Raw genomic sequence first — 19684 nt, forward strand, 5'->3', positions numbered from 1 at the left:
GGCCCCGCCACGTCGGCGCGCCGCCCTCTGACCCGCCCGCGCTCGCGCCTCCTCTCGAGGGCGACGGCCTGGTCGCGGCACGGCCCCCTGCCCCTCATCCGCGGCCCCGGCTCACACTGCAGCCATTGTCCCTCCTGCCCGAGCCTTCGCCCAGCTTCCCCAGCGGGCGATAACCGTCCCCTCCCCCACGGAGCCAGGGCTGCCTCGTCCCAGCACCGCCCTGGCTCGGATGTCACCGCGCACGGGGCCTCCCTGGCCGCCCCATCGACATGGCCGCCCAGCCACGCCAGGTTCGGTTCTTACTCAGCTCCTGTCACTGCGCGCTCCATGTCCCGTTTGTTTGTTCATTGTCTGCGCAAGTCAGAGCCGCAGCCCCAGGACCTAGAAGGAAGCCTTTCATGTACTGACACCCAAGGGGACCCAACCATGCTCCTGCCTGGGCTCCCAGCAGTAACAACCCCAGGCACATTCTAGGTGCTCCAAAAATGGGGGAAGGGCTGCATGCCACTGCAAAGGAAGACAGCGCGGTGGGCCACCTGCGTTTACGAAGAGGGCTAGAGGCAGGACCTCGCGGAGAAGGGCCTTGAAGGGTTTATGGCTCTGAAATTTGTCATTTTGCAACAAGGGGCTCCGCATTTTCCTTTTGCTCTAGCCCTGACTGCAGGTACCCGGCCCCCTCCACCCTCAAAGGTCTCCTGCGTCGCGATCTAGCAGTGCTCCCAGGTCTACTGGTCCCTCAGGTGACAAATAGAGAACGACACAGGAGATATTAAATCCGCTGAATGAGGACATTCTAAACGTTTTCATCTGCATTCACTTCCGAGATACTGTATCACGTGCTAGTGCTTTGTAGCCTTTCCGAGGGTCGCACACCCCTTGGAGAATCTAATAAAAGCCCTGATTCCTCTTCCCAGGAAAACATCTCTGCATGTAAAGTGTACGCACCAAGGTTCGTGGCCCTGGCACCAGCGGCGCTGCTGTGAGCAAGCACGGGGAGGGGACACCCCGTCTCCTGAGCTCTGAGCCGGAAGCGACTGGGAGACTGTCTGGCACGACTGCGGGGTTAGGCACGAGGCGGGCGCCACTCTCTTTTGCATTCAGTCCCCATTACTCTTGGGACCCTAACGGGGATTTGAGACAAAGCGGAACAACCTGTTCAGAATTTGGTATGACTGAGAAATAAAATGCCCCAAACTTTTATTTGATCTAAGCCTCATTTTGTTCTCTCTCAATTGCTAGGAGGAAAGAAAAAGCTTTATAAATTGCAAGTGCTTTTACTAGTTATATCTCGGATATATATGCAAATAATTTCACAAACACTTTGAGCATCTGCTGTATGCCAAGCCCTAAGACAGCTAGAGAGATATGTAGATAGAGTCCCTGAATCCAAGAAGCTTCAAGTCTAGCATTGGAAAGAAAACAGTTTCCTGGTCCTTTGGGGGGCAAAGGACAGAGAGCTGTGACTCGAAGCGGCTCGGACAGGGAGGAAACATCCTGCTTTACGTGATGGGAGGGCGGGTCGGGGCGCACCCCAGGACCACCGACCAGAGCTGCAGCGGCGGCATCAAGAGCCCACATTCTTTCCGCCCCCTTCATCGGGATGAGAGGGAAGCAGCCGTAGCTGTGCTCACAGGTCACACCCAGACACGATGCCACCAGAAGTCGGAAATGACTGCTCCCTCCATGTCTCCTTCCAAGATATGGGAACCTTCCCAAGAATCCACCCGACCGACCCATCCGCCGTTAATGGCCCTTCCCTAAACCAATCGCAGGCAGACAGACGGGACCACTCACTGAACACATTCTATCACCTGGGATCAAATGGACGCTGAGGTGTTAACCACAGTGTCTGCTACAGACACATCAGACCACACGCGATAAGAGGCTCAGACTACTGAATTACTACATGTCGGCGAGGAAGAAATGAATTCCAGAAATTACTTGCCTAAAAGCATGGTCAGGCTCAGGGAGTATCCGAGAGGCCGGCTGATCGCACAGTACACAGCAAGCGGCCAAGAGGAAGATGCAGTCAAGGTGTCATTGGAGATCTCATTTTGGAGCCCTGGACCATTCGGTGACAGTCATCACTTTTAAGAAGATTAATGTGGCATTAGTGTGCAAAATGGATTACATCGGGTTTAAAACTTCGAGGTAGCCACCAAGGAGACACAGGCCACTCAGACTCTGGATGGGGCATGCCATGAATTCAATGGGACAGTCGCATCCAGCTCTGAGGGTCTCCAGCTCCAAACGCCAGTGTCTTCTGGACTGGTCCAGTCAGCAGGGAGAAGCGACCGTGGGAATGGAAAGGACTACACTGCTCCTAGGGACGGTTCTGAGGTAGAACCTGCTAGATCTTAGCGTCAATGCACGGATGGAGGGAAAGAGAGGTGTTCTATTTAACGTAACGCTTGAAAAGTCCTTGAGCAGGTGGCTGGAAGGGAGTCACGCCTCAGACACGGCCAGAGAAAGATGCATCTGAGATGCTGATGGGATCTCAGAGAATCGGCAGCACGGGCCTGGAGCGTCCAGGGGAGGTCAGAGCGGGGCACTGTAACTGTGGATCAGGCACATGGAGCGCTGACGGGAGTGACGCTGGAAGCCGCGGGCGTTGGCCTGACCAGAGCCACAGGGGCGGGACGATGACCTGGACCTTGGAAGGGACCCTGAGTGAGACCCAGCGTGAGTGGTTTAGTGGAAACGATGCATCGGAGAAGTCAGAGGATGACCCGTGTGTCGAGTTATTGGTGAAAACGACGAGAAAGATCCGGCACTGTGACAGTCCCAGCACGCATCACAGTGCCAGGCACACAGCAGTGCCCAGCAAATGCCTGACGAACGGAGGCGCGGGCGAGTGATAAAGACGCTACTTTGAGAGGCGGCACAGCAGGGGAGACATCACGCCGGACTGGCAGCCACCAGGCCTGGGTTCTGACCGCGGTTTCATCATTTCCCGGGCAGTCTTCAGCAGCAGCGACCGTCATCAAGTGTCACTGTCCTACCCCTTAACACGGAGGGAGGGTGCTGGAACACTGCTTCGGTCTCCGGGGGGCGGCGAGTACTACTTTCTATACTGACTCCGGTTCTGGAAGAAAGAGCAAGCCCTTCCCCAGGCCTCCGGGTCCTCCAACTGATTCCAGAGCAAACATCCCACCAAAGCACCCGTCGACCGATCGGCTCGGAAGATGAAGAGATGAGAAGGTGAAGGGGCACCAGGCTTCCAGCAAAGCCAGGAAGCGAGTCCTCCCGAAACGCGCCCCGCTCGGGCGTGAGGGTCATGGAGGGCTGCTGAACGCCGGGCTGGGAACGAACCCCCGCGGCTCCGGGCCGGGCTTAGGCCTGCTCGCATGGGGCGTGTCAGGTGCTCTGGGAATTCATGCCCAAGGGAATCACACTTCTGCCACAGGACGGTCTGAGCGACAGACAAGTCATCGGTTCCCGACCTTGCTCCTTGAACCGTTCCTTCCTGCTCCCGGCGCCGCCCAGGCGTCTTCGCTCCCTGAAGGGCTTCTCAGGCCAGCGCAACTGTGTCCAGAACTGCGAGAAGCTTTTGCGCCCAGGGAGCCCGTGGCCCGGCTGGATTATAATACCACCTATCCGAACTGCGCCAGCAAGGGCTCCCCGCCCAACCGCAGGAAGCTGAGGAAACGTGCGAAAAAGATCCCCCTGCATATAAAAATGTCACATTTCTGCAAAATCAGAGCTACGACGGGCTTCCTCAGAGAACCATGCTTACTTGGTCACATTTCTAAGACAGAGTGCTCTGCCATCTTGCTCAGCACGGCGTAGACCGGCCGCGTTAGAGTCGTGTGTGTTGTTCGGGCGAAGGCGTCTGGTCTGAGGGGCTGGAAGGCAGCCCGCAGTCGAGGCTTCGAGGCCTGTGTTTGGGGGCCGCGTCCTTCCAGGGCCTGGGCCTTTCTCTAAGTGAGCGGTAGCTCTGGCCCGGGCTCCAGGTCCAGAGATGGTAAGGAGCATCTCGGGAGGAGACACGGCTCACGCGCCCTTGGCCCTCTCCTTTTCTGAGCCTCCTGCAAATCATGGCTTCTCCAAGCAGCATCTGGTCATTCATTTCGTAAGGATGCGTCACCCGTCTTCTCCGTGTTGGCGAAGGCGCTATATCAGGAGGTTGTAACAGAAGACGTTTCGCGAGAGAATACAGATGGCACTCTTAGATCAGGGGAGTCCCAGGAGGGTGTTTACGACAAAGTAATAATTCATAGAGGGGTACCTGCGAGAGAAGCACAAGGAACACTGCAGTAACCGGGAGCGGCCACACTGTCACCGCCCCTGGGCTCGAAGAGATGAGGGGACGGCGCCACTGCTGGGACGCGGACCGAGGGCATCGTGTAGGGTACGAGAACGGTGCAGGTCCGCGTGCCGTCAGCAAGTGGGAGAAGCCATGGCAACCGGGAGAAGCCATGGCAACCGGGAGAAGCCGCGGAGAAGGCTTTAGAGCCGTCTGACGCTGCCAAGCACCAGAGTCTGCGGTCGGTGTGAGCACGTGTAGTTAGAAATTCGGGTTCTGGGCAGGACGGGTCCTGACCATGCAGCCGGAATGCCAGGAAGACCTCACTGCGGACTTATTCCGACTAAGGAGCTGGTGCGAGAACGCGAATTACCACGCCGCTTCCCTCCCTGAGAAAGTCGAGCTCTCCTCCCCCACCAACAAATGACTGAGGGAGTGAATGAAGAAGGAAGGGATGAGGGAAGGAGGGAGAGAGAGAGGGAGAGAGGGAGGAATAGAGTCGGCTAAACTTTTGTGTGCGAGGTGACACAGTAAAAAGTGTTCACTCCTTCAAGGCTAGCGTATTTTTAATGATCCTAGTACTTTCCCACGAGGATGGAACGTGAGCCTGGAAGAGCATTTCCGCAAGCGGGGACAGTATGTTCCGTCACCGAACGATCATCAACAAGGTTGATGAAAACCCCGACACTGCGTATCTGTGAAAGTTAACTCCGAACGCCTTACATATTTGATAGGACATTTGCTGTTTCATTTTCCATCAAAGAAGATTCGCACATGCGAAATGATTAGGTCCGAAACTATAACTTTATGAGATAGTATGTAGATAGTGGCTATTGGTTAAAGATCGGAGATGCTGTTTGAAACGGCGCCAGTTGCCTCATTTTGTAAAGAAGTAAAGAACGAATGGCCCGAGCCTGCGGAGATCGCTTAACACCTCTTGTTCCCTTCCTGTTCACGTACCTTTTTGGGAATGATTCTCTACTATGATTTTTAAAAAACACTTTACATCTACATCATACCCCGTCGGTATCGATGTTGTCAGTCCTGCCTAGACGAGATAAATGACACACAAAAAGCAAGATGTCTGTCACATCAAAATCTTAAACACTGATACACACGTCCTCCTTTCAAAGTGTGTGTAGGTGTTTGATATGTGCGGTCACCACGTCCTTCCCAGTCTGGGGTTTAGATACCGTTGCGTATGCTAATCACCTGCGCGCAGACGTCCCGTGACCAACACCCACAGGTTCTCTAACTTTTCTTTTTTTTTTCCTATGTTATGTTTCTTTTGATTATGTTTTTTTAAATATAACTTTATGACTTTAAATCTAGTAACAAAAATCTGGTCTTGTATTTTACGAGCCATTGCTTTTAAATTTTTCTAATAATTCACTTTTAAAGAATTCATTTTCATTCTATTTCATAAGAATATTATTCTGCACTGAACTGGAAGTAAAATGAACCGAACCGACTCCACCCCAGACGGCTGAGGAGGAGCTGGGAGCCCCAGTGACGGATGTGCCCGAGGGCCTCCCAAGGAGGGGCCTGTGAGCAAACACCAGGCCCTCACCCCACCTCCAGTCTCCTGCTGGGCCTCTCCCACTGCCCCGAACCAACCAGAAGCCGGAGGGCAAGAAACCCTGCAGAAGCAGAGATCAAAGATAAAGGTCACCGTTGGAGTCTCAAGGTGTGGGTAACAGGCAAACAGACAGTCCTGATGCCCTGTCATCAGTGCCCAGATGGAAGGAACGTGGGGTCCCGTGGGAGCACGCATCTGACCCACGGCACCTCCAACCCGGCCTCGGTGCTCGCTGGGGCCACAGGCGGCCAGGTATACAGAGTCTTCCTAGGGAATGTGATGTCTGCGCTGAGGTCAAAGAAAGGACAATAGTTCACCAGGAGACACGCCCGCAGGGAATGAGGGTAGGGGAGCCCCAGAGCAAAGTCAGGCCGCTGAACGAAGGAGCCCGGAATGGCAGGGAGCGAGGCGGGAGGGCGGGCCTGGCCAGGCCACGGGGCTCCCTAGGCGTGGACCGGACGGCTGACTTCGCCTCAAAATAGACCGGGTGCGAGGGTCCTGCCACAGAGGAAAGGCTGAGAAGGCCTGGAATCCGAAAGCCTTGGGGACAGAGGGAAAGCACGGGCAGAGTCTGGGTTCAGGAAGCAGAGATGACGCGGACCGGGCAGGTTTAGAGGAGGCTTACTCGGCGCCACGCGCTGTGCCGAGCTCTTCATACGTGTTGCTTCACTTAATACTTAATACCAGCAACACCGCCAAAGAGATGCTGTTCTTATCGCCACTTCACGGATAAGGAAACGGAGGCACGAGAGACTGGGGAGTAGCCGGAGCCACACCACTAGAGAGTAGACGAGCTAGGATTTGAACCCGGGCGTCTGGAGCCAGCATCCCTGCTCTGACACGCCGTCTGGGGCGCCCAGCCAGCCCGGGGAGGGCCCCCCGGGGGCTGGGGGTGCGGTGCAGCGAACGTCTTCCAAATCAGCTGTCCCCCCAGCCCCCATCTGTCCTTGCCCACGCCGCTGAGATGCCCAAACCTACCATCGTGTTGGGCGAGCTTTCTCGGGTCCAGTTTGCATCCTGACTTATGATATAAGGGAAAGACACGAGAGAAGGGAGACCTCGCCGCAGCCTGGCCCTGCGGCCCTGCTCGAGCTGCCACCCGCGGGGCCCCTTTCACCTTTTCGTGCGTCTGACACAAACGGGCTGTGCTGGCCACATCCCTCTCATTCTGGACATCTGGGTGACCGACGACCGCTTTATGTTTCTGTCGGTCTCTGACTGTGGCCGTTGGCTGTGTGTTTATAACGCGCTTCATCACCTACAAAGCCAAGGTGGCTCCTGAGTTCCTGTCAGCGGCACAAAGCAGCACTGCGGGGTGTGCGTGCGTGTGTGTGTGTGTGTGCACGTGTGTGCACGTGTGGTGGGGTTCGTCCCAAGGCAACAGGCGCTGCTGAGTTCAGGCTGATTATTAGCTCATGGTCCGTCAGCAAAATATACTAACAAAAAAAGCAATTTGCTATTATGTCTCTCGCAGTGACGTCATCTCGCTCGCATTTTATGTTTTCCAGAGTTCATTAGTTTTTACGTGTCCTCAGTTACTATCTGGCTCAGTGGCTTTTGTGAGTGGAATGCCCCCAAACGCAGAGTCACCCTCTTAAAATATAATTGAAAATGTCTGCAGATTAACTTGGCATTGCTGGCAGCGGCTATTACAGCAGCTAAAGCCGGGATCCTGGAGCCCAGCGCCCTGGGTTTGAGTCCCGACTCAGCCGTTTTGCTGGCCATAAAATACTTAACGGCTTGAAGCCTCAGTTTTTGGATCTGAACAACAGAAATGAGCAGATGAGGCAGCCTGTGTCCATATCAGCGTACTGCCTGGCTCAGGGTGCACCCTCGAACACCACCACCGCGACCAGGTGCCAGGGGCCCCGCCGTGAGGCGGCGGGAGAGTGCGCTCACGATGCTCCCAAGGTCCCCGTGCTCAGACGGGACAGGCGCGTGCGCGCATGCCGGGGCCTCCGCTCGGGACCCTCGGTCCGGCGAGGCTCTTGAACTCAGGGGGGCAGGCAGCACCCAGTTTGCTTTCCAGTGGAGCCACCGCCGCCCTTGGCCAACAAAATGGACACAAGCCCTGTCCCGGGAGCAGCAGCGAATATCCGGAGCGGTCTGTCAGGGGAGCGGCCGCTTCAGCTGGCTGGACTGGCAGCCCCGCTGGGAGGACGAGGGGACACAATGGTGACGACAACGGCCGAGGGAGGGGCCGTAGGAAACGGGGTGCAGTGCTGTGCTAGGACAGGCCAGTCGTCCTCTGCCTGCAGATGGCTCCTCGGAGAGGACACTAGGCCAGACTCGAGGACAGAGATACTATGACCAATGGCAGCTCTAGGCTGTCTGGTTGGAAGGGAGGGGCCCGGGCGACGCGGCTGAGCCCCGTTTCCTGAGACTGGAGAGGAGCTGAGCCCAGACCGGAACCCGGCCCGCCCACGCCGCCTGCTCTTCGGAGCCTCACGGACCGCAGACGACGGACAAGCTCGGGGACCCAGGCCAGGCGCGGCCCCCCTGGACCTGTGGCCCCGAGAACACACGCGCCTACAGGGACAGCTGTGAGCAGCTGCCTCATGAATGTGCAGAACCGAAGTGGGTGCCCTCGAGCTTAACTCCAAAACAAAGGGGCTGTGAGTTCTGTTTGCTTCACCAAAGCAGGACATTTGGAGGAAGGTCTGTCGGGAGGAAGCTGGCCTGAGCCTGCAGAGGCTTCGCTCTTACTGGAGCCCAGCCGTGCGGCCATCGTGAAGCTGCCCGCAGAGGCCGAGGCCGGGCTTCCTCACCTGGGCCTGGAGGCGACACGACAGGTGTCTGTTCAAGGCACCGCCACCAGGAACTGGCACAGGGGACGGTGAGAACCGAATGACCAGGAACTGGCACAGGGGACAGTGAGAACCGAATGAAATAACAGGTGTCGGGCTCAGCGCATGATCAGGCTGGGAGACGGCAGCCCAGTGAACTTTAGAGTCTCAGGCGCCAGTGTCCCTTGGCCTCGGGGACAGAGCACTGGGATAGACTTGTACAAGATAGGCCATGTACAAGAGGTGCGAGCGTCCCCCTGCCCATCCCCCAGGCCCCTGGCATTTCTTTGGGCCCCTTCGCCCTCCTCGCTCTTGTTTGGGGCCAATGGCCCTGGAACTGCGCAGGGCAGGCACCACAGCTTCGGTCGCTGCCAGAATCCCCCCTCGCCCTGCGCAGGAGCCCGACGAGAATGCAAACCGTCCACATCCTCCGCAGTCTGTCCATCTGCGCCCCGGCCGCGGGCGGCAGGTCTGCGCACGGGGCTGTGGGGACATTCCTTGAACACGGCGCCTGCTTTCCACAGCACGAGTTCCTCCACGATGCAGAGTGGCACAGCCGTCTTATCAGACAGAGCCGAGCCGTTTCCACAGCGGCCGGCGACCCACAGAGACACAGCACCTGCCGCAACAGCGCTCGCCCCGCCTCTCCTCCTCCCTGCTCCCATCTCAGGACACCTGGCTAAAGCTCTGAGAAGAGGAGGGGTCTGAGGCGATTCTCACTGAGGCGTCAGTGGCTGACACCGCTCCCACCGTGGCTTTTACCCAAAACGGTTTGATGGGGAGGACGCCAGGCGGCAGGATGAAGACAGAGGGAAACTGCCTGGAAGCGGGAAGGACTCTGCGGGCACTGGGTCCCTAGTCACCGCATAAAGAGCGTCTTAGAAAATGTCCCGCATGACGGTATCTCGTCTCCACTACCCAAGCCCCAGGAGGCCCCACGTTCCGACAGCTCCTTTAGCAAACAAACCGCGTTCACAGGCAGCTTCATTCATTTTCCTGGGCGATAGCCCATGTCACATAGAATAACATTTTTGTTGAGATAATTCCAGCCCAAAGGAAAAGCACGCCCTGTTTCAGTTTGCAATGCAGCCTTATTACGGATCAATATCAAATTTCTGTTTTGCAAACATTGCTCAAGTCGGAGACCCTTGGGTTCGAGTTCCGGCTGAGGGCCCATGAGCAAGTCACTAGCCCACTCTGATCCTACTGTATGATCACCTACTTCCCACCATTCACAACGCTGGAGATAATGTATGTAAGGTGCTCACTCTGCGCCCAGCACACGGTAGGAACTTAGTAAGTTTAAGTTCCCTCCCTGCTGCCCTATCCTAATATATTTGTTGAACAGGGGAGAAGACAGGGATGGGGGTGAGGGCACCAGGAAGGCTCCAGACATGCCTCATAATCCTAACCACTCAAGTCTCTGAAGTATGCCTCAGTTTACCGTTCATAAAAAGAGGCAGGACAGGGGCGGGTGGGAAGAAGAGGGGCTTGGCTTTGTTGGTTCCAGCTGGGCCCATCTGATTCCATAACCCGGGCTTCACTGTCTCGTTCCAGCTCACCCCACACCCCAAAAGCCCCCAGTTTCTGTGCTCTTGTCTCTGGCCAAGTTCAAGGATGTGGAGAAGAGAAAAGAGAGGCATTTCCCCAGACAGCCTGCAGGTGGCACCAGAGCCTCGCAAAGCTGAGCAGCGTCTCGGCTGTCCCTGGCGATTGGGCGACTGGGCGGGGCTGGGCCCGGCAGACGCCACTTGGCCAGTCCACTCCCACCCCGCCCCCCATAGGAAGGCTCTTTTGGCTAATTTCCTATCTTTGGCAGGTGGATCTCCGTGATTTACAGTTCAAATCCAGACCCTTCCACCAGACTCTTTCCAGAGAGTGAAGGGGCATTGTTATTTGCGTAAGGACAACAGGCAGACACCCAGCGGTCCATGGCACACCAGAACCTGTTGTCACCTTGCCCTCAGCTCACTTCTTCATTGTTTCTATTCTTTCCTTTGATCTTTTCTTTAAACACACATTATCCTTTCTCCCACTGTCTTTGACGATGCCCCCACAATGGGATATTTTAGACCCCAGAGTATCTGCTTGAGCTTCTTAAGCCTGAGCAGAGTCTCTATACCCACTGCAATGTCTGGTTTTAGCTCCTGGGACGCCAGCCCCGCAACTCAAGAGTTAAAGATGTCAGACGTGGAACACCGACCTTCTAGTCTTTACTAAATTTATTCCCATGATTTCCTTCCGACTGCTCATGTCCTTTATCTCCTTGAATTGAAGTATACCGGTTTGTTGTCTTGCAAACGGACAAGTCCTGTTAAGCAAGATTCTTATATTTCCAAGAACGCCTCCTTACTCCATTCAGCCCCAAATTAGCATGCCACTTATCTCTTGTTTCTGAACCCTTTTCACTTAATAACCTCATAAACATCCATCAATTATGAAAAGAAGCTCAAATTTCTCTCCCTTTCATTTTTGATTCATTGATACCCAAATAATGGATTTGTCTGGAGAAATCATTAGTAGACAACCGTGCCCTTCAATGTATTTTATAGTTAACGTTACATCTCTCTAGGTCATTCGCACTTGCGACAAATGGCTATGGAGCTCAGTCTTAACTTAAAATCTAAGTTAGAAATTTGCTTTATCTGAATAAAGCAGATGATGTGAGAAACAAAATTTTTTTGCTGAAATTTTCTCAGCTAGCAATTTCATGGTCACAAATATGTGTGTAAACAAGAGGAAACTGAGCGGTAAATATATAAAATCTTAAACTGTCATTTTTATAGATAAGTCATCTGTTATTTTCTTCTCTACTAGCGAAGTATATTTTCCATATGGAAATACGCATATCTTAAGTGTGCAATTCGGTGCAAGCAGCCATGTAACCACCACCCAGATCGAGATGTGGAAAGTTTCCGTCACCCCAGAAGGAGCCCTCGGGCCTCCTCCCACTCGCTATCCCCCCTCAGAAATAACTACTATTCCGACCTCTATCGTCGGAGGCTAGTTTTGCCTGCTCTTGAAATACGTGTGATTCTATGAGTCCGTATAGTTGGAACCACACAGTCTGTGCCCTTTTGGGTCTGGCCTCTTCCCCTCAGCGTTAACGTGCATGAGATTTATCTGTGTCGCTGGTGTGTACTGGTAGTTATTTGGTTTTCATCGCCGTAGTTTTCTATGTTTTATCACTAACTCAATTTATTTATGTCTAACTCAATTTCTTGCGGGGTCTATTGGCCCCTTTTGGCTAGATTGATATTAAAGATCTTCACTTGGATGGGGCTTAGGAAATTTATAGAGGACAGAAGCCTAAGGGCACTAAACTAACTATAAAGTGTTAAACCAAGTTTGCACGTCACGCCTGTTTCAGCCAATGTTCTACCTATAGTACTTTTTCCTCAAAAAGGTGATGAAGATTAAAGAAACTTAAAGCTCTTCATTATGACATCAGCTTTGGGACACTTGTCACTTGGACAGACAATAGAATACTTACAACCTGAAATGTTGAAATAACTACAGTAAACAGCAATATAGCAGTTACCATTGTCCAAAGTACTGTACATATATTATTGAATCCTTAAAACAACTCTAGGAAGTAGATACTATTACTGTCATCCCCACTTTTCAGATGGGGAAACTGAGACACAGAGAGGCCAAGTAACTTGTCCGAGGGGGTAGAGGCAGGACTTGACCTGGGCAGTTGGTCCAGAGCCCACACTTCACCACCACTCCACGCTGGGTAGCGTGAATCTTTCTGTCATTGAAGTACTTTCTTCTACTAGCCTGGTGGCATTTTCAGAATAGTTCAGAGCTTATAAATTTGCTTCAACAAAAATACAACTAAATCAAAGCAGAAGATCTAATCTAGAACAGGCGGCATTCATGAATAAATTATAAGACTCTCTGGTTTTAAATAACAATTATTGCTTATCTTGTGACTTTTGCCAGACAGGGCCATAACGTACCCAGCCTCATTTTCTTTGCCTTCAACGAGAGGAGATGGGCTCAGTGACAGGCATGATTTATCGTAAAAACTCATCACGCTTTCCCTCATCATCTGGGAAGCTGGAGACAACTTCGCGGGTCCCGACACGTTGAGACCGAGTTGAACACCACTCGTAGCACAGTGAGTTCAAGAAAGATGGTTTTCCCCCTCAATTCTGTTGCACAGGGTCGTGTGATCTGTGGCAATTAACATGTGATTGACAGTTTTGTCACAAAAATGATCAGCGTTCTAGATGAAATTATCTTCAAGTTTCCTTCCGCTGCTAAAAGACAGGAGACGGGGCCAGGCCTACCGCTAGGACCCCGGCCCCGCCACGGTGGTGGGGGGGGTGCTGTCTTCTAAATCACCCCCTCCTCGCGCTGCGCCCCACACTGGATGCCCCCGCCGAACAGCCTGGAGCCTGCGCTTCCAGCTCATTCCTCAGCTTCAGTAGATTCGCTAAGTTTCCCTCTAAATTTGCCCAAAAAAGCCAGCGTGGTGTCATAGAAAGAGCACTCGGCTGTCAGCTGCTCCACCGACGACCGGCTGTGCCACGAGGGAACCGAGCTGACTTCTCTGGTCTCCCTCAGAGGGAGGTGAAGATGACACACACCTGCCCGGTGCAGGGCCGCAGAGAGGGTGTGCCGAAGGGCCGAGCCAAGGCGAGTGGCCCTGTGCAAGGGACAGCGACCACCAACGAAGGAAAGCTGTCCCCTTTACCACCCCGAATTTCGCTCCCAGGGCTGTGCAGGGCTGTATCTAACAGCACGGGGGCGGCGGCGGCCCCCGCCCCCCTGCCCAGCGAACCCAGACAGCTGGGGCTGCCTCCCAGCAGAACCAGCGGCCTGCCAGGGGAGCAAGGGGCCAGGACAGCCCGTGGGGTCACCTGCTGGTCAGGCCCCACAAGCTGTTTTCCCCCAGGAGGGGAGGGTTTAATGGTCCCCATTTTACAAATGGTCAACGTGCCAAGTTGTAATCCATCTACATAAACGTCAAGCCCGCTCGGTAGGAATAAATGAGGATGTCCCTCAGGCGGAAAGGCTGTGTGCTCGGCCAGGCCCCGCGCCTCATCTGCAAACAGACTGCGCCAGCGCGGCCCAGTGAATCCCAGCAACCGCGCACCTTCCGAGGCTTCCCCGGGCTGCCTCTCCTCCTGATGCCCGTCCCCTCTGTCCTGCCGACCCAGCCGAGAAGCGCGACCTGCTCTCTAGTTCCAAATACAAAAGCAGAAAAACAGTCCCAGAGGGATCCCAAAGAGAGAAGAAAGAAACTGGGGACACTGCCCCCCTGCCGACCTGACACTCGATCTTGTTTTGCAGAAAACAGGTTTTGGAGTCAAACTTCTCAGCTGGAACCCCAACTCCCTTACTCACTAATGGGGCGACCTCAGGCAGTCACTTAACCACTGGGTGCAGTATTTTCATCTGCCAAACGGGGCTGCCACGCTCTACGGCACAGGCTCCCGGGGAGGACTGGATTAGACTAGTCGCGCAACCACAGGCTCGTAATTCACGCCCGCTCCAGTTTCAACTCCTCGGTTCACCGATTGGTTGAAATGGAAGGAACGCGTAAGCTGCCGAAACTGCCAAGTCTGGCCGCTGGTCAGGCTCGGGCAGACTCTGGCGACCGCTCCCTTTCTACCCAGCTTTCTTCATAGTTACAAAGTGACTGCAGTGGTTCCGGATCTCACGCCTACGCTCTCGGCCTCCAGAAGAAGAAAACTCCTTTCCCTCTGACCATTCAACAGAAGTCCCGGTTTCTCATCCAGATAACACTTAACATCACTTCCCCACTTGTGAACCGACCACCGTGGCTGGGGGCTATGCCATGCCCTCGCTGGCTCAGGCCTGCACGGCCAAGGGGTGGGATTACACCCCGTACCTTGAGGTCCCCTGAGCTCTAGGCTCATTACATGGGCTCCTGCTTCTTGATATCTGTGCCCCCAAAGTCGAGTACAATGTGTGACACACAGGAGATGCTCAGTAAGAACTTGCCGAATGAATGATGCTTGTGGAATGAGGATTATCATATCTGAGGAGAGTGTGTGTGCTCAGAACATCTAACGGCCTCCGAATTCGCTGTCCAGTGCACGGTAATTTCCCAGATACTGTCATCAATGAAATCCCAGATGAGGAACGCTGGCCTCTCCTCTTCCCAGAGACGGTATGCTCCTTCCAGTAACATCATGAAAGGCTAAATAACCCCCTTGCCAGGGCCTCGAGCGCGTCTACGCAGCTCGCTCTAGCAGGGAACGTGGAAATCAAAAATCTAATTCCTTTTGAAATCACTGGATCCAATAAAGAATATTAAATTTACCTTTATATAGCTTTTTTGATTTTCTTTGTTTAAAGGAAATGAGGAAAAAATCGAGAACAGGGCTTTTTTCTTTTTAAACAGAGTGGGTGGGGGACAATTCACCCCACCCCACTCCCTACGGCCATCTGAGGGAGATTCCCTGCAGCTAGCACAGAGGTCCTGGGAGGAAGGGTCTGGAATCTCAGGGGAACAGAGCCACCGTGCCCAGGCCCCAGGGTGTGACAGAAAAGGCAGCCCCACCCTTCAGAGAGCCCCAGTCCTGGGCCAGGATGAGCACCCAGCAGGGGAGGCCAGGGGAGGGAGGGAGCCAGGCCACAGGGCATTCAGCCTGAGCTGCCCACGCACCTCCACTGCCAAGGCAGAGAACTGGGTGCCCACTCGGTAGCGCCCAGAGCTTGGCGGGGGCACCTCAGATGAGCCACAGTAACATGTCCCTGGGGTTCAGTTCCACAGATCGTGCTGGCAACTGCCTGGGTGGCTCGGTGCCTCCTCAAACTCACCCGCACAAATGCAAAGGCAGCACCTTGCTGCTCCCCGTCCCCGTGCTCAATCCGTACCGGGCCCCTCGGCCCCCCAGACTTCCTAACCAGCCGTTTGGGCGTCGTCCTAGCCCACCCCCCAGCCCCACGTGCCGCGGTGGCCAAAATGTGTGGGTTTTGTCATCGCCCCGTCCTGGGCCCCCTCTCCTCTCCTCTGCGTCTCCTTCCCCCTGCGTCGGTCCTTCTGGCTCCGGTGTCACCTCCTCTGGTCCACTCACCACGTGTCAACAGGTCCGTGCTCCCAGCCCACGGACCGTACCCGCTAATCATCTCCTCGGAAGTCCTCACTAGCTCCCCGCTGCCTAGAGTGAAGCCCGGATGCTGCACCGGACACTGAGGCCCACGTGTCATTCTGTTCTCACGATGCAGGGGGGCCCGCGCCCCGAGGCAGACGGCTCCCCCCGCCTTTGCAGGCCTGCTCTGCGCCCGGCCAGGCCAGCTCCCTTGTTCTCTCCTTCCTGAGGTCCTGCTCGTTTGCAGGCTCACACTGAACGCTGCCCGGCTGGGGTGCACCCCCCACTCCCAGGATGGAGGGGGGCTGCAGCCGCCCTTCACAGCGTCTCTATTCCAGAAGGGTCTCGGTCTGCCCAGGGCAGGGAGCAGGGAGCTGCCTGGCCAGCACACATGAAGCATTCATCTGTGACCAGGCACCGGTCAGTGAAGCCACACGAAGGGTCTCCTGCGGTCTGCACAACTAGGACAGATGGTTGTACCCCCTTCGCAGTCAGGGACCTGCGGCTCAGAAGGAAGCGGGTCGCCCAGGAAGCGACGGCTTCCATTCCGCACCTCTGACTCGGGTCCAGCTGTTTCTCCTGCTCCCAGCGCGTGAACCCTCAGGAAGCGCATCTGTTTCACTGAAAGGGCCTCAGTCCGAAGCCGCCGGCAGAACACACGGCTGCGCTCACTAATTCACGCCTGTCCTCCCTCCCACGCTTGCCCTCCCGATGCCTGTTTGTGAATCAGGATCCCGGGCCTGGGGCGAGCAGATCTGCATAATTTCCTGAATGTCATCAGACACATCTGTCGCCACCCCCAGTTTCCCAAATGCCCTTCCCTGTGCACCCAGGGAGGCTCTGAGCCTTAAGGCCAGGGACCCCGCTGTGATCCCATTACTGCTTTCGCTAACGGGCTTCAAAGCTTGCGGAGGAGTCAGGCAGGGCCGCAGCGTGAGCGGGAAGCTCACCCTGCAGGTGGCTCTGGGAGCTTCCTCCTCCCTCCCCTCCCACCGGAACTCATTCCTCTCTAAATGGCTTCCCTCCCTCCGCGGCCTACGCGCCTCAGAGGCAGAGGGGCTGCTCAGTGCGACAGGGACATGCAGACACTGGATGGTTGTAACCGGAGCGGATTTGAGACACTGTCCCGTGTTTCTTCTCCTTCTCGTCTTTGCCCCTCATCCCAGCTGGGAGCCATCTGGGCCTCGGCCCCTGGGGGCAGGACACCCCTGCCCTCTTTCTCATCATTTCCTGCCCTCACAGTCCACAGAGGGACCAGCTTCCTGGTGCGTCTGGGTCCATCCTGGGCCTGCCACAGAGGCGATGCACAGAGAAGACGGTCACCGCAGTGGCAAGTGGGGGGGTGGAAGGCTGCCTGAGGACGGGCTGTCTCCCCACGCCCGACCCCCCCCCGACTCTGCACTCGACCACAGGACAGTGGCGCCGACTGCCCAGAAAAGGAGCGTTTTAGAAACACCATGTTGCCTTTGAGAAGAGAAAGGCCCACGATGCTCCCCGTCGGGGCGAGGGGGCGCACAGCACCCCACTTGGCAGACGAGGCAGAGGCCACAGGGAGGCCGTGGGAAGCAGAAGCTGCAGGACCCTAGAGTCTGAGGCGGGCCCCTCGCCTCCCTCCCTCAGAGGCAGAGGGTTGCACCCACCAGACCAGCCGAGGGTGAGGGCTGAGCTGGAGAGGGGACACACAGTCACAGACCCCCGCAGGGTCGCTGCACCTTTGCTGGAAACTTCTCGACAGGGAACGTTTTGAGCGCCACTGAGCACAATAGCACTTCCCCTGGATGTAATCCTGTGACTGTCACAGGGGCGACTGTTACAGTGGCCTAGGACTATTGTGCCCAGGCTCCAGCGGGTGCCAGGGAGCCTGGGGGAAAATGCAGGGGCTCAGCCGCGGGGAGCCAAGGGAGCACGGGGCAGGGAGGACGAGAGGGGAGCCCGCGGTGACCGCGCTCAGGTCAGGGCCCAAGAGCAAGAGGCTCCTCCGACGGCACCCGTCCTGGGCTCCCCGTTGGGGCTGCATTCTAAGAAGTGATTCCTAAGGCGCCTCCCGTCACGGAAGGACTTACAGAGTGGTTAAGACAACCCGCAAGGCGGGAAACCTGCCCTGAGCTGATGGAACACTGACTGACCGGCCTGCTGAAGACGTCTGTCCCTGAGTAATTCCAACGGAGCGAGGCCAGCGCGTTATTTAAGAAAACACGTGCATCTCACTGCGAAGCACTGAAATGTGACATGAGTCGCCGGTGGTGGACTCTTGGGGAGGAGGGCTTTACACGACAGAGCGCAAGGCAGAACACGCCCCGAACGCTCCCGAACCCTCGTGGCCACAGCCCAGTCCCAGCCCAGTCCTTCAGTAGCCGCCCGAGTCCGTCCGTCTCTCTCCTGCCCCTCCGAAGCCCAAGCTGGCATTTGAGGATCACGTGCTGAGTCACAACAGAGCACTGAGGCTGGGGGCGGGGACGAGGGAGCAGGCAGGTGGCACAGAGCAGCCGGGCGCAGGGCTCAGCACGGACACCGGGGCCTTCCCCCAGCACACGGTCCAGGCTGGCGCGCTGGCGGCACCGTCCCGCCACCTCCCTGAGGCGACACAGCGGTCGAGTCATGCTGAGGCCAGCCACACTCAGTCTGGAGACATCGCATTCGTCCCCCACGGCGGCCGCGACACATTAGCACAGACCGGGCACTCACAACAACGGAAATCTGCTCACGGTTCTGGAGGCCGGATGTCTGGGATCGAGGTGCCAGCGGAGCCAAGTCCCTCCTGTGCAATGATAGGAAAAACGTGTAATGGTCTCTGTCCCTGGTTCCTGGCACGGAGGTCCCGAAACCCTTGTAATTTTCTAAGTGACAAGAGCATCTTTTGTTCTAATGAGGTGACTCGGGGTGGTTACCGGCTGGGGTCTGGTCACCAAAAAAAGTAGAAGCTTCGGATTTTCAGCCTCACCAGAGAGGGGAGGGGGCTACAACAGAGTTGATGACGGATCAGGCCGACGTGACGAAGCCTCCGTAAAACCCCAACAGTATGGAGTTCGGAGAGCTTCCAGGGGGGTGAACACGTGGAGGGGCCGGGGCGTGAGCTCATCCACACCCGGAGGGTGGCGCACCCCAATCCCTGCGCCTGGGACGCTGCCAGACCTCGCCCTACACGTGCGTCTCTCTTCGTCCGGCTGTTCACCTGTGTCCCTTATCTTATCTCGTCCTTTAACGTGGTAAAGGCAAGTCTGCGTTTCCCTCAGTTCTGCGATGGGCTCCGGCGAATCAGTCACCCCCAAGGAGCGGCTGTGGGAAGCTTCGACTTGGCTACAGGAGTCGCGGATACTCTGGGGACCCTCTGCTTGCGACTGGCACCTGCAGGAGAAGCGGGCGTGTGGGCTCTGACACCATCTCCGGTACACAGGGGCAGAACTGAGTTGAGAGACACCCAGCTGGTGTCACAGAGAACTGTCCGGTGGGGAAAACCCCCAGCCGTTTGCTGACTACGGTGAGGTGCTCTCTGCGAAGGTGGAGGAGACACACAGGAGAAAAAGACACGGGAAGAGGAAGAACCGAGTTTTTCCGTCAGGAGTCACACCTTCGAAGGAGTCGCAGCTCCTGGTGACCCCAGGCCACCTTTGGCTTGTGGCCGAATCACGGTAGTTTCTGCTCCTGTGGTCCAGGCCCTCTCTGTGTCTTTTCCTCCCGTTTCTTAAGAGGACACTTGTCGCCGGATTTAGGGCCTGTCCAGACCAGCCGGGACGCTCTCATCCCAGCAAGGTCACATCCGCGGGGTCTAGGGGTTAGGAAGTGTGTTTCTAGGCGGCACCATTCAACCCGCCACATGTCGCTGGGTTGCCCCACCCCCCAGCCGCCAGCCTGCCCCTGCTGCTGGCTCTCTGCCAATAAAAGCGACAGCAACACTGACGGATGACATTTATCGAGGGCTCAGTGCCAGGCACCATGATACATCCCTAACATACACTAACCCGTTTAATTGTCGCCAGTGCTTTGAGGTCGGTGCCAGTGC

The 19684-nt window shown here is 55.9% G+C and overlaps 1 protein-coding gene and 1 long non-coding RNA gene across 2 annotated transcripts in view; both read left to right on the forward strand.

Moving 5' to 3' along the window:
- Window positions 1-12: 12 nt before the first annotated feature.
- Window positions 13-1205, forward strand: LOC111732782. Its single transcript, XR_002777706.1, has 2 exons — window positions 13-290; window positions 915-1205. It is a non-coding gene; the product is annotated as an uncharacterized LOC111732782 (long non-coding RNA).
- Window positions 1206-2642: 1437 nt separating this feature from the next.
- Window positions 2643-19684, forward strand: part of CHRNB4 (cholinergic receptor nicotinic beta 4 subunit) — a 36402-nt gene continuing 19360 nt past the window's right edge. Inside the window, exons 1-2 of the mRNA XM_011382793.2 lie at window positions 2643-2844; window positions 3536-3649. Coding sequence (XP_011381095.1) covers window positions 2643-2844; window positions 3536-3649 — 316 coding nt within the window. The remainder of the gene's footprint in view (window positions 2845-3535; window positions 3650-19684) is intronic.

Source organism: Pteropus vampyrus, unplaced genomic scaffold (genome assembly GCF_000151845.1).
Source record: "Pteropus vampyrus isolate Shadow unplaced genomic scaffold, Pvam_2.0 Scaffold489, whole genome shotgun sequence".
In the NCBI taxonomy this organism is placed as follows: Eukaryota; Metazoa; Chordata; class Mammalia; order Chiroptera; family Pteropodidae; genus Pteropus; species Pteropus vampyrus.